The sequence below is a fragment of the Bactrocera neohumeralis genome, chromosome 6, assembly GCF_024586455.1.
Source record: "Bactrocera neohumeralis isolate Rockhampton chromosome 6, APGP_CSIRO_Bneo_wtdbg2-racon-allhic-juicebox.fasta_v2, whole genome shotgun sequence".
Classification (NCBI taxonomy): Eukaryota; Metazoa; Arthropoda; class Insecta; order Diptera; family Tephritidae; genus Bactrocera; species Bactrocera neohumeralis.
The window spans coordinates 18,731,056-18,745,092 of NC_065923.1; the positions used below are offsets into that span (position 1 = coordinate 18,731,056).

At 36.9% G+C, this 14,037-nt stretch overlaps 3 protein-coding genes across 7 annotated transcripts in view; 2 read left to right on the top strand and 1 right to left on the bottom strand.

Annotated features, from left to right (window-relative positions):
* LOC126760963 (HIV Tat-specific factor 1) overlaps positions 1-13,862 on the bottom strand; it is a 37,157-nt gene extending 23,295 nt beyond the window's left edge. For 2 of the 4 annotated variants that reach the window (XM_050476804.1, XM_050476801.1), the window contains exons 1-2: positions 13,769-13,862; positions 196-245 (exon numbers count right to left, since the gene is read on the bottom strand). The gene's annotated coding sequence lies outside the window, so the exon portion shown is untranslated. Of the gene's footprint in view, positions 1-195; positions 246-547; positions 662-13,768 lie in introns of those variants that run through there. The other 2 variants (XM_050476803.1, XM_050476802.1) reach the window with 1 other exon arrangement.
* The window catches only part of LOC126760985 (heat shock protein 23-like), a 450,653-nt gene that overhangs the window by 32,373 nt on the left and 404,243 nt on the right, over positions 1-14,037 (top strand). The gene's annotated exons all lie outside the window — the stretch shown is intronic.
* LOC126760953 (X-linked retinitis pigmentosa GTPase regulator) lies at positions 1,356-13,771 on the top strand. 2 transcript variants are annotated; one of them, XM_050476779.1, is made up of 6 exons: positions 1,356-2,186; positions 9,360-9,572; positions 9,639-9,854; positions 10,294-11,721; positions 12,237-13,488; positions 13,554-13,651. In XM_050476779.1, coding segments are annotated over exons 1-6 (3,249 nt in total). In that variant the 5' UTR covers positions 1,356-2,047; the 3' UTR covers positions 13,555-13,651. The 2 variants fall into 2 exon arrangements, with proteins under 2 accessions (XP_050332736.1, XP_050332735.1); XM_050476778.1 differs by having other exon boundaries at positions 1,358-2,186; positions 12,237-13,484; positions 13,554-13,771.

A 14,037-nucleotide genomic window follows, 5' to 3' on the forward strand; every position in this document is an offset into this window, starting at 1 on the left:
GTTATTAATTGAAGCCAATAAACTTTTGCCGACTAAGAGAATATAGTACTGCATATAGAAAGTAGTTCTAGTAGTACATACATACATATAGAAATCAAAATGTATTGTAAGCATGTATGCATGTGCTTAATATATACATATATATATGTACATATGTATGAGTGTAGTTGAGCCACAACAAAGCAATTATCTTACCCCGAAATCTTTTGCATGAACGTCTGTGCGCCGTAAAAAGGAAAGTGCAGCTGAAAGAGAGGAAAAAAAGTGATGAATGGAAATACCAAATACGTATTAACGGTATTTATGTATGTTAATAAAATGTATTTGTAGCATAAATATACAAATTAAAAGCAAATACAGCGAATATATGTAAATGTATGCATATTCACACACACACAGGCACAATAAAAATTAAATTTATTTACATTGACAAACATACACACACATACAAATGTACATGGGCAGGCATGTGTGTAGAAAATTCTATATATGTATATGTGTTTAGCGTAGTTGTTTGTATGTATATGTAAATCAGAAATCACTTTACACGGAACGGATGACAATTTCACTGAAACAAGCACGAAAAAGTAAGCCGAAGTACAAGACGACCAACGTCCACGCTTCGCAATAATGACAGACAGCCGCGTTCACAACGTCCACTTAACTACTGACGTTTGGCGCTTGGAGAAAGAAACCGACACCGCACAGCTGTTCGTGCGGTTTGGGCGCCAAAGTGCGTGCCACGAAAATCGGGACATGCAAAGTGGACAAAACAAAGAGCTAAAATGTACAAGCATACACACATAAATACATACATATGTATATAGCATATATTGTAGTATATAGTATATAATCAAGTACAAGTTACAGTTATTTTCAACTATTAAACGACCAATACTACCGAAACGTGAATGAATGTCCCAATTCTGAAGAAATTTACAAAGCTAAGCGCGGCACACACATACAGACATGACTACAATTATATGTATGCAGAAACATACTTACACAATTACATAAACATACACACACACACTCATATATTTACAATAGACACTCACATACATATATACACAAACACTCACATACACATACACTTACATATTTACACATATCAATCCATATATCTTTATAAACAACTCCTTGGCCCCCACTGCCACTAGTGCTACGAAACACACATACAACGCACACATACACACATATGCATGCACGTCATTTGTGTATTGAAAAACAACAGTTAAATGACTGTAAGGTACACCAATCAAGCGCCTGCCAGCGCCAACAGAAGCAACAGCGAAAGCGTCGTGGTCGCCTAAGCGGCTGTCCTGCGGCCACTTTGGTGGACGATTACTTGAAAAAGGACTGCATGTCCAGTCTAGTAGCAACCGTCCGGCTGACCACAGCACAACACGCTCCGCAGATATTAACGAGCCAGCAGCGCGCCGCCGGTAACTACGCGTCGCGCACGCAAACACAAAGCCAACGCCGTCCAATAGGAAAGTGGAGGAAAATAACGGCACTAGTTACACAAAAAAAAAACAAAGAGAGAGAATAAAAAAAAAACTATAACGCTAACGGTAAAAAGTGGAAATACCGAAAGTGGCGGTGTAACAGGCGTGCAGCGCTGCCATTATATGCACTTACAAAGCAGAGGCATGCTCATACGCCTATATGTATGCTAAATTATAATTTTTTAACGCGTCGTGCTATTTGCCCGGTTAACGGTTTTTGTAGTACAGTGCATAGGCAAACGCCAGCGGTAAAACAAAAATCGATGCGTTGCGACGCCGCGTTTATTAGTGACATTTTCGCCCGTGTTTACTGTTGCTTTTGAACGTATGTATGTGTATATAATTTCCGTCGCCGATTTATGACCGGAAAACGCAGTGACAAAAGCAGTGCATGAAAATAACTGTAAAAAAATGTCGCTAAAGCAAATAAGCGCAGAAGTTGCTTAAAATAAATAATATTGTTCGATATTATTGCACTATTTATTAACTGGAAGTGTGTTTTGCAATAAAAAAAATATAAAAAAAATTTAAATTCGAAAATGGATATACCGAACACTGGTGCCATTTTTACGCTCGGCAAATCGTATTTGGCGGAGAACACGCAGAGCTACTTCTACATCAAAAACGATCCGGTGAAACGGCTGATATCGGGACCGCATCAAAGTGCGGTCATTTGTGGTAATTTGGAAAATATTTTCGAAAAAAATCCAAGGCACTTATAAATACGAGGAGGGTGCGATAAGTACACAGTCTATAGAATAAAAAGATAAAACAAAGTCCTTCATAAATAAAAAAAAAAGTTTTCCATACAAGAACTTAATTGGTCAATTTGTATGACAGCTATATAGTATAGTGGTCCGATCTGAACAATTCTTTCGGAGATTGTATCATTGCCTTAGACAATAACTAATGTCAAATTTCATGAAGATATTTCGTCAAATGAAAAAGTTTTCCGCACAAGAGCTCAATTTTTATGGGTCCATTTGTATGACAGATATATGCTATAGTGATCCAATCTAAAACATTTCTCTGGAGATTGTATCATTGTCTTAGGAAATAACTTATGCCAAATTTCGTGATGATATCTCCTCAAATAAAAAAGTTTTCTATACAAGAACTCGATTTCGACCGCTCAGTTTGTATGGCAGCTACACGCTATAGTGGTCCGATGTCGACAGTTCCCACAAATTAGCAGCTTCTTGGGGAGAAAAGGATGTGTGCGAAATTTCAAATCGATATCTCACAAACTTAAGGGCTAGTTCGCGTCTATACAGACGAAAATGGCTAAATCGAGGGTTGCTGTTCTTGTTGTTGTTATTTTTGTAACGGAAAGAAACATTACTACAATATTTAGAGGAATGCTGCCGGTTGGACAGTCCTTTGCAGTAAACAAATCTGGGTCCGTTTCGGTTACGTCGATCCGACTGTCGCGGGAACGGTTTATAGGGCCTTTGACATTCCCATTTGGGCGTTACAAACTTTGTGCCGAAATTAATATATCCCGTTCATAGTACGACAACAAAAATGTATGCGATTTATTTCTCAACGATGTTTTGAAAATATGCAGGACTGCGATAACATCCTTATTCAACTCAAACCTCTGCCAGCGAATAACTTTTTCAAGTTTGAAAGCAAAACAAGGTCGCATTTTTGCAAGCAGCCCAATAATTCGAAACAGCAGAGCCCTTTGACCACTTCGGCTTTCTCCAGTTAGTCTATTAGATCACACCTTGTCCCAGAAAACGTTGGCTGCCACCTTCAGGCATATAGACCAGTCTTCGTCTTACCGTTAGAAGATGTCGAAGACAACTTATATAATACTTATCATCCTAACGGGGATTAGGCAAGATACAACAACAACAACAGTGTACGTCTTCTTTGTAGCAGGTTTGCTGCATAAAATCCACAGTTTGAACTGTCTCTCGATCTCTGGTTTCTACTAATGAACCCATGTTTCGACTGCGGTTTGCCTGAAATTCTTGCAGGACCCATCTTCGAGTACGAAATAGCACCATTTTTTGGAGATACTGACGCCATTAGACGGTGGGACCAAGTACTTATCAAACCGGCGCTATGTAAATATATACATATGTACCTATGTATGTAATATATATGTATATATAATGCATGTGTTTAAGTGCAGATATAAATAATAGATTCCGTTCGATGGCACGCAAAACAAATGTTTAGCTCTGTTGGTCACTTAATATTTGACAATAACATTTGAAGGCACGAAGCCGGTGGCAAGTGGCATTTGATTTCCAATTGGATAAGGAAGCAACAGAAAAAGATCAACAAATTGCGTGTTGCGAACAAGCGGCCATTGTAATGATTAAATACTCACTTACACATAAATCTAACCAATACAACTGAATTTCAATTATTAATAATATGAGGGGTTTTTCACATAACCTAAATATGTCACAACTATTTATCTCTCCGAGACAGATATATTTATAGGAAAAATTTTCTCCAATTGCTGTTGCCGCTGCGTAGCCAATTTTAGACCACTGAATATATTCGTGACATTAAAAATTGTTATAGCTCTTGCTGTAGCGACAGAAAACACTCACCAAATAATTCGGAAAAGGGGGGTCTGTCGATTTGACAGCTCTTCTCCGAACATACACATATACTTGTAAATGCGGCTTCGTTTCGGTTACATAGACCTGACTACATGGAAAGAAAATCTTAAAAGTTTTGTGAATTCCTCAGCGTAGAAATGTCAAACAATGAGTATTCCTTTCAGGAAAAGGAGTTTTTCTCAGCTACTTTGGCAAGCAACTCTTTTGAGACCACAAATTAAATTGTTTCTGTAAAAAATTAGGCTATTTTAATGCGATTCTGTCCACGAGGCATTTCATTTTCAAAACATCAGCCAATATGTATAATTAATAAGGATATTAAGAACATCTGACTAATTCTAATACATCGATTTTTTAATAGAAATTTCTTCTATTTTTTAACTTTTAGTAACAGCGATGTATGGATGAGGTGTTAGAAGCAAATTCTCTACGATCATGTGCACGACCTTACTGACTGTTTATGCCTTTCAAATACTTACTTCTATGCTGAACAAAGTGATTAAGCTCTACAAAACATTTTTGTACACTTCTTTCTAACTATTCCACTGCAGTCCAGTTATATGACAAATAGTCCAGCAAGCGGCTTTTATATAAGTATACCTTGAACGGGATCATTAAGTTTATCATGACTAACCAGAAGATAAAATGTGCATATATAGTACACACATAAATGACCAGCATGACGAGCTGAGTCGATTTAGTCAATAGTTCCTGGTTTTTGAAATATCGATCTGAAATATCGATTTGCAAAAGTCTTTTTCTCCCCAGGAAGCGGCTCACTTGTCGAAATCGCCAATAACATACAAGCTGAGCGATCAAAATCAAGTCCTTGTATGGAAAACTTTTTTATTTGACAAAATATCTTCACGAAATTTCGCACAGATTACACAGGTCCAAAAAAAACAAATCTTTGAGGGTTCCTTTCACCAAACCTGGTGTAATATATGTATGTTTTTGGATTCGTTAAGCTCGAATCCGAAGTCTGTTCTGCCTCAATACGCCATGATTTTTTTCTAACCTCGAAAAACTGGTGGATTTTCAGTGGCAAACTCAACTTTTTAAAGTATTGGCGAATTTGCTTGAAACTCGTTACTACTATTCCAAACTAGCCGACGAACAATTAAAAATTAATCGGATTCGCTTGTTACTCGGAAGTTTTCGAGAACGCTACTTACGAATTGGATATCAGAATGTCAGAATTAATGTCCAATATATGGTACCTACATTCAGCCATACCCAGGAACAACGACAAGTCAATAATTAAATTTCGTTCAGCACTGTGGTATTTGGTGGCGAGAATTGGTTATATCGTGCTATACCTTCCACTAGACCTCATAAACCCCTATCCTATCCTTGATTTTATGTCTTATATATCGATATGTATAAGAGATACTACAACGAGCAAAAAATAGTAAGACTTTATTCATAATTTTGAAATTCCTAATTTTTTTTACAAAATCTATGTCGTCCCCTTTAAAGTAATCCCTCTTGACCCCAATACACCTGTATCAAAGTTTTTTCCAATTCTCGAAACAGTCGTTAAAATAAATTTCCGAAATAGCCTTCTATGTGCGTAGCGATTCACGTTTAATGTCTTTAATTGACTCAAAACGGTTTTCCCCGGAACGGTCGTTTGAGTTTGCTTAATAGCCAAAAGTCACACGGAGCTAAATCAGGCGAAAAAATTGGTTGCGGCACGATATTGGTTGAAAATTTGGCGAAAAATGCACAAAAAATCAATGCAGTATGCGACAAAACCAGGAGTGGTCGGCCTCTTTTTACGAATAGCTTCGCGCAAACGATGCATAACACTCAAATAGTTTTCCTTGACAGTTTGGCCGGCTCGTAAGGAATTCGGAGTTCACCACACCTCGATAATCGAAGAAAAATGTGAACATAACCTTGATTTTTTACCAGCTTTGACGTGGTATTTTCGGCTTCGGCTCACTTTGCCAGAATATTCAGCCGATTGATCGTCTATTGGCGGATCGTAAACATAGATCCAAGACTCATCGCCAGTAATAATACATTTCATGACATCTTGGTGGTCGGAAAGCATTGTTTCACAGACGTTAACGTAACGCGGTTTTTCCAAAAAAATTTAGTGATTTTGGAACCAATCGTCCTTCACTTTTCTTAGGCCCAAATAATCTATTAAAATGTTTTTCACTAATTCTTCCGATATTCCAGCATGTCAGTAAGATTTCTTACTGTTAATCTTCGATTCTCAAGCAACATTTTCTTTATTTATTGACGTGTTGATCTTCAATTGATATTGATATTGGCCGTTGGTCTACGTCAACGTGTTCTAGACCCTCTTTGAATAATTTGTACCGATCAAAAACACTTGCTCGCGACAAAAAATTATCACCAAAGGTCTTTTCGAACATTCTGAAAGTTTTAGCAGCAGAAATTTGATTCCGCACACAAAATTTAATGGAACTCCTTTGTTGAATAATTTCACCCATCGCAAAAATCGCCGAATGCACTTTATGTGCTTCAGAAAGACAAGCGTTTACAAAACAATTATTTTGATGTTACATTTGGCACAGATTTCACAGACAGTCTTACCAATATAGAAAAAAAATATTTCGAAGAATGGATTTTTGTAAAAATTTTAAATTAAAATGTCTTACTATTTCTTGCCCACAGTAGTAAATCAGTGAAATTTAGTGAGAAAGTTTTTCCTTCATTTTGATCAACTTTATACTGCGCTTTATGAAAGATATAATATATATGTTAAATGTTGTAAAGATATTTATAACATTTACAATACAGTTTTATAGGCAACTGGAAATATTACAGACGCATTTTATCTTACGAAATTTTGAGACATTATAATGGTTAATTGTAACCAAAATTAAAACTTCCTTATATTTTTGTGTTTCTTTTTCTGTATTATTCATTTCAATTTAACATTTGCTCAGTCTAACTTTTAGTATTGTTAGCGGAGAAATTAGGCAATTGACAAACAGTTCAAGTGTTTAAGCGTAAGTTTAATGTGCCCGGGCAGACTTGAACGGAAAACGAAAGTAAAAGTAAATAGTTAAGTAATTTCTTAAATTGCATTTAACATGCAATTTACTTGTCAACATAGCCCCAGAATTTCTTGCTGGTTAAAAGAGGAAAGGAAAGTAGCACAACTTTAAGAATTAGTACAAAGATTGCGTGGCAAGGAATTTCGGGGCATGAATTTCGGTAGACTTCAGTAAGTGTCGGTGATGTGTTGTGCTGTGTAATTATTGTTGAATATGTAAAGTAATGTGTAAAATAGATTTAAAATTAATAAAATTAAAAATTAGATGTCTTAAGCAGCTGACAAAATAAGGGTAAAGAAGCGAAGCGCGCCTAGAGAACACATTTAGATTATAGTACTATATTTTATATTTCATAAATCTCATATTATTAAATTATACAACTAAATTTAGCTCAAATTAGTAAATAATGAACAACTTGACTGATAACCAAAGTCGTGACAACTGATATACTCACTACGAAAAATCACTCATACGCACTGGCGTCACTTCAGTTAGGTGCTGAAAGCTTAAGTAAATAGGAAAGGGCGTACATATGCATATGCCTGGCAAAAAATAAAGTTTTTAATGTGAAAGTAACTACATTTTACTTATTTTTTTGTTGTTATAATTAAGTGTATTCACCTTATCTTAATAAATGCGCTCATTTCATTTCACCCTAAATGTAGGCAATGTTTTTTTATGGTGCGTCACAAACAAACACACTGAAATATGAGACGAAAGTTTTAAGTATTCAATTCTAATTATATTTCTGAGTGCTTTGAAGGCGTGAAAAACATTCGTTTGACTAAGCTCTGCGTCGTATAGGAATTGAAATCTATAATAAAAGCCTATCGATTCCAAGTTTAGTTTGCTCGGAATCTCTTTTGGTAGTGTTATGTATTTATTTATGTGAGAGTTCGAATTGTCATTGGTAGAGGATGATTCTTCTCTTTTTGATTACAGTCGCGAAATACGTTCGATTAATGTTTGGCAAGAAAAGAAAATCAAATTATTGATTATTGGCCGATTTACAACCAATTTATATCTTCCATATAATTCAAGTGATATACATACATACTACTGTGATCAAATTGAAAGCTGCAAGAACTGAAGCCGCTCGACCTTACCAAGCGTCATCGCTTCGCTACATGGGCTCTTAAAAAGTTCCTAGAAGATCCGACGTTTTCGAACCCAGTTTTGTTCAGCGATGATGCCCATTTTTGGTTCAATGGGTAAGTAAATAAGCAAACTTGCCACATTCGGGAAGAAGAGCAATCTGAAGGGATTCAAAAGCTGCCATTTTATCCAGAAAAAACAACGGTTAGAAGTATTTTGTGGGCTGGTAGATTCATCGGTCTATATTTCTTCAAAAATGATGCCGGTGAGAGCGTAAGCGTCAATAGGGACTGTTACCGCGAAATGATAACCGACTATTTGATATCTGAAATCGAAGCTCGTGATCAATGAATTTATTGAGAGAACACATTGGTGCGAAAATAATCACGTTTTGGGCCGGTCGATTGGCCACCAAGATTGTGTGTATTACACCGTTAGACTTTTTCAGAGGGACTATTCGACAATACCGCTTCGTTCACCGTGGCATTCACGCGTGTCAAAAGAGATGCTCGAACGAGTCAAAAAATAAATGCCAAAAATTGTTATTTGAAGAGATAATAAACAAATAAATGCCAAGGATAATACACACTATTAAATTTGCAGTTTTTGTTTTTAAAAACGTAGGGAACCTGAAATGGATCACCCTTTACAAGCGATCGCTAGGTGAACAAAACTAATATACTCTGTAGCAACATTTTACAAGATTACATAGGGTCAACAGACAATCAAAATATTCTACAAAAATATTTACAAAATTTAATTTTCTGCTTTTCGCGAAAAAAGACGAAAAAATAATTTTTGTTATGTGAAAACCAAGCGAAAAACTTCCTACCATCGCACCGTCTTGCTCTGTAAGCTTATAGACGACAAGTTGGTTAAAGAAAACGCATAACGGCACTCTACTTGGTATTAATTGCTAATGACAAAAACTTTTAAGCTTCACAACAACACACAAGCAGACAAAACACTCGAAAACGTAAATATCCTATACCAACACATTAAACAACATCCGCTCATACATATATGCTAGATATAATTATATATTGAAAACACAGAGACACACAAACAACCCAACACTTTCGAGTGCACTGAAAAAAGTTCTCGACTAATGCAATTAATGTCTCACATTACAGAAAGTGGACGATTATTTGTTTGGGGTGAAAATCACTACGGTCAACTGGGTATTGGCAGTCCGTCCAACCAAAATGGCAACAATAATAAAAACCACAATAGCACTAGTCATGGCGATATAATTACGAAGCCAACATGCGTGAAATCGTTGAAAACGCTGGGTTTGAAAATAGCCGACGTCGCTTTCGGCAACGATTGGTCCATAATACTCACACGTAAGTGTCACATAACTACTACACACGCATTTAAGCAGCTAACTGACGCTATTTATTAACCGTTAGATTCAAATGAACTGTTCTACACGGGTCGCAACATCTTTCCAAGCGAATCGAATGTGGCGCGCAATTTCAGTGTGGCCACCGTGGCGGATGAGCAATGTCAAATTATACGCAAGCCATTTCGTATTGAAGATCTGGACGAGTGTCTGTCGAAGAATGAGGATGCTGAGTGTTACACGCATGTCTTAGCGGGCGATGAGCACTTTGTGCTGATGACCAGTGAGTAGTTTATTGAAGAAAGTAATAATTTTTGCTAATTTAAGATTTTTTTACTTTAAAATATTTTTTTTTTTTTATTTAAACAATTTTTTTATTTTTTCTTTTAATTTAAAAATTTTAAATTTTTATTTAAAAAATTTTTTTTATTAAATTTTTTTTTTTGTTAAAAAATTTTTTTTATTTTTTTATTTAAAAAATTTAAATTTTTATTTATTTAAAAAATTAAAATTTTTATTTATTTAAAAAATTTTATTAAAAAATTATATATTTTTTTTAATTTAAAAAAATTTTAAATTTTTATTTTTTTAAATTTTAAATTATAATTTTTTTAATTTCAAAATATTTAAAATTTTCTTAACAAAATGCGTTTTTAATTTTGTCGCCATTTTTACCTTCCCTTTTGAAAGATTTAACAATTTATATCAATTTTACCACACAGGTTTTGGTCGCCTTATTGGCTGGGGTTCGAACCAAAATTACCAGCTTGGAATGCCCGCCGGCCACACAGTGCAGAAGCCGCATGAAATAAATCTCGGCGCACCCGTGCAGCAATTTGTTTGTGGACCCGAGTCGACGCTGGTGCTCACCACCACGGGCAAGCTGTATTTTACCGGCCATCTCAATGACTTTGTATTCTCACAATTTACCGAGCTGCAACAGAATCTTGGACCAACGGAGCAAATTATATTCATGCACATTTCGAAGACGAATGACATATTCATAGTGACCAATGCCGGCAGCATTTATCGCAGTATCGAGTCGGTGCGTACGAAAAGTCTAATATTTCAGCGATTCTACGACTATGATAGCGAAGAAAACGGACCGATTTGGAAACTGCTGAAGGGCTTTTCCTTCTATGCCGTGCTAACGAAAGCGAATAAGTTTTACACAACATTCTCGGAGAGCGGTCATCATTTGAAGACGTTTCGTGAGATTTCGAAATTCAAAAATTTACGTCTACTCGACGTGGCAGTGGGTAATAAACATATATTGGTGCATGGCATACCGCGTTCATCAACGGTCTCAGCAAGCGTGGGCGGCAGCGTTGAACCACATCGTTTTGCGAGCCGAACCTTCGTAATGCCGCCGACTTTGGTGAATGGTACCGGTGCTAAAAGCTGGAGTCGGGTGAACAGTGCAACAAAAGCTGAGAGTAAAGATGGTGGCAAGGTTGAGGCAGAGGACAAGAAATTGGCGGATGCGAATAGCAATGTGATGGCAAATGGCGCAAATAATGAACCGACTGAAGTGGCAGAGAAAAATACAGAAATCAAAACAGTTGCTGACGAACATAATGGAAATGTAAATGAAACGAAGGCAGAAGTCACTAGGCCGACAAGCGCTACGAGTACAACAAAAACAGATGAGCAAAAGACACAAGAAAAAGAACCTGAAAACGCCGAGAAAAATATAGAGGCGAATGGCGTTGCGGAAAATAATGGCAACGTTACAAAACAAACTGAAACTAACGGTAATCTAGAGATGAGCGATAGTGAGCCTGTTAAGGAAGCCAAACTTGTAATGGCTGCCACAGCTGCTTTGGTGCACAATGAAGCAAAATCACCGACGAACTCGATCAAATCTATTAGATCTATAAAATCAGCACATTCCGTTAAATTTTCGCCAACAGCGCTAAGCAAAAAGGCTTCGCCGGCAACCGATAAATTGCTACGACCACACACGCCTTACCCGGATAGCAGCACAACTGGGAGTACACCGACAACCATCAAGAAGACAACGCCGTTGCGAAATTTCTCTTATGAAGCGGCAATGGATCATGACCACATTGATAGCACATCGCCTGTGCTGATGGATAGCTTGGAAAATATATCCGAAAGTACAGAAGGCGAAAGGGAGCATAAAAACGGTAGGTTTCTCACATTAAAATTGAAGTAATTTTAGTTAAAAACTAAAAAAGTAACGTTAACTTCAGCTAGACCGAAGATATATGCAATACTTTACACCTAAATAAAGTGTTTCCATAGAAGAATTTGATTTTGTTCAACCAGTTTGTATGACAGCTATATGATACAGTGGTCCGATCTGAATAATAAATTCACAGATTACACCGTTGCCTTGGGTAATAATCCAAGTCAAATTTTATGAACATATCTTGTCATGTAATATAGTTTCCCATACAAGAATTTGATTTTGGTGGTTCAGTTTTTATGGCAGGTACATGTTATAGTGGTCCGATATCGGCGATTACGGCAAACTAGCAGCTTCTGGAGGAAAAGCCGACATGTGCAAAATTTCAGAGCGATATCTCATAAATTTACGGACTAGTTGACGTCAATACAGACAAACAGACGCTGACGACTAAAAAGCCTCAATACGATACGCTGATCAGTTATATACAGGCTAACTTTTCTGTTTTTTTAGCACTGGCCTCTTCAGCTGCACTGCCATTTGAGGAGGACGAGCAATTGACAGTGGAGATTAACACAACAACTGATCCGCTAAATAGTACTATTGTAGTAAATGAAATACGTTTTATAAACAACGGAGTGGATGTGACGGACAATGTGAAGGCGGCGTCGCTTGAACGAGAGGATACCGAGAGCACGCTCGACTCGTTAGAAGAGCAAGCGGAGGGCATAACAAGTAAATCTAATGAAACTCTAAATAATTTGAGTCAAGGTCATAACTCAGATATGGAAGAAGTGGGTGGTGTCGGAGAGGAAATTAAAAACACTATGCAAAAAATCGAAGACAATGCCAAGGAGGTGACACATAAAATAGGAACTAAAGTAGATGAAGCTGATACGGCAGTAAAAAATATAGTCGAATCAAAGTTAGAGAAGGTTAACGACGCAGCAAGTGAGATAAAAGATGACTTGGCGCAACAAGCAGCACAAATAGATGAAGACATCAAAACGACAAAAACCGAGCTGAAAACAAACGCGGAAAAGGTGGGTGAAACCATAACAGATAAAATGGAAAATGCCGCCAAAAAAGCCGCTACAGCAGCCACCGATGTGCGTGATACGGTAGAAACTGCAGCCAAACGTGCTGCGGCAGGTGCACGCGACGCGGTCGAAACGATGGGTGATAACGCTAAGCGTGTGGCAAATGACACCAAGACGACAGTCGAAAGTATAGGCAGCAGCGCTAAACGCGCAGCAACGGGTGCTAAAAACGCCGTCGGCAATGTATTTATCAAAATGTCAGACGGCACTAAGGATGCGGTTGACTCTGTGGCTGCAAAAATCGCAAGCGAGGTGTCTGGTGCTAAGGAAAATATTAACACAATGTTTCAAAGCAAGACACTTAAACCCACGCCTGTGGAGGAAGATGCAGTGTCATCAGCGTCAGAGGCTGCATCCAAAGGTGGACTAAAAACTAATACAACCACCAATGGTGAGGATGATGAACGCACAACAGCATCCGTAAATTCCACGCAAAACTCTACTGGTAATCCTTTTGAAAGCAATAATCCATTTGAAAATGATGAATTTGACGATGTGGTTGAACGTGGTAAGAAAGCAATGCAGGAAGAGATCAACACAGTGCATCGACAAGTGGCTGAAGAGATAAAGGATGCGGAGAAGGAAACAAGTAAAGTGCGCAAATTTTTCAGCGAAATGCGTGGTATATCTTGCCGCAATGAAAAATCAGTGGCAGTTGATGGTTAGTAAGTTAGCAACAATTATATGTAAGCGTAATGCTAATTCAAGCAACATTTTGCCGTCATTTCAGATGATCCGCCACGTTATTCAGTAGAAGATAAGTATCCTACACCAGCACATCGTGACCGGGAGCAAAATAACACATCAAAAGTATGCTCAATATTATAAATATTTTCGGCTAATCTTAAACAGACTAAGATATGATTGCATTTTGAATTTGTTTACCTATAATAAAACAGTGACTTATAATACTGATATAGAACGTTTAAATATATGTAATTTTACCTATTTTGTGGTTTTATTTCACTGAATTACAAGTATTAGCTAAATCAACACAAATTGCATTAAACGTTTCTAACAAAATTTTTGCCAATCAGCTGTTGACTGAAAATATAATGAAGTTAGCCGTTATTGAAAAACGATAAGCAAATCCGGCAAACCAAAAGCTATACTTAAAAGCTATTAAAAACATTTTTAAGACAAAGTAAATTTTTAAAATGAATAAAATTTTTATAAATATATGTTAATCTACCCAATTTTATAAATTAATTCAA

Excerpts from the sequence above, each read along its gene's own strand:
- LOC126760953 (XM_050476778.1), top strand. The coding sequence starts at position 2,048 with ATGGATATACCGAACACTGGTGCCATTTTTACGCTCGGCAAATCGTAT. Across the intron at positions 9,573-9,638 it reads TTGGTCCATAATACTCACAC|ATTCAAATGAACTGTTCTAC; the intron begins GTAAGTGTCACA and ends ATTAACCGTTAG. Across the intron at positions 13,485-13,553 it reads AAAATCAGTGGCAGTTGATG|ATGATCCGCCACGTTATTCA; the intron begins GTTAGTAAGTTA and ends CCGTCATTTCAG.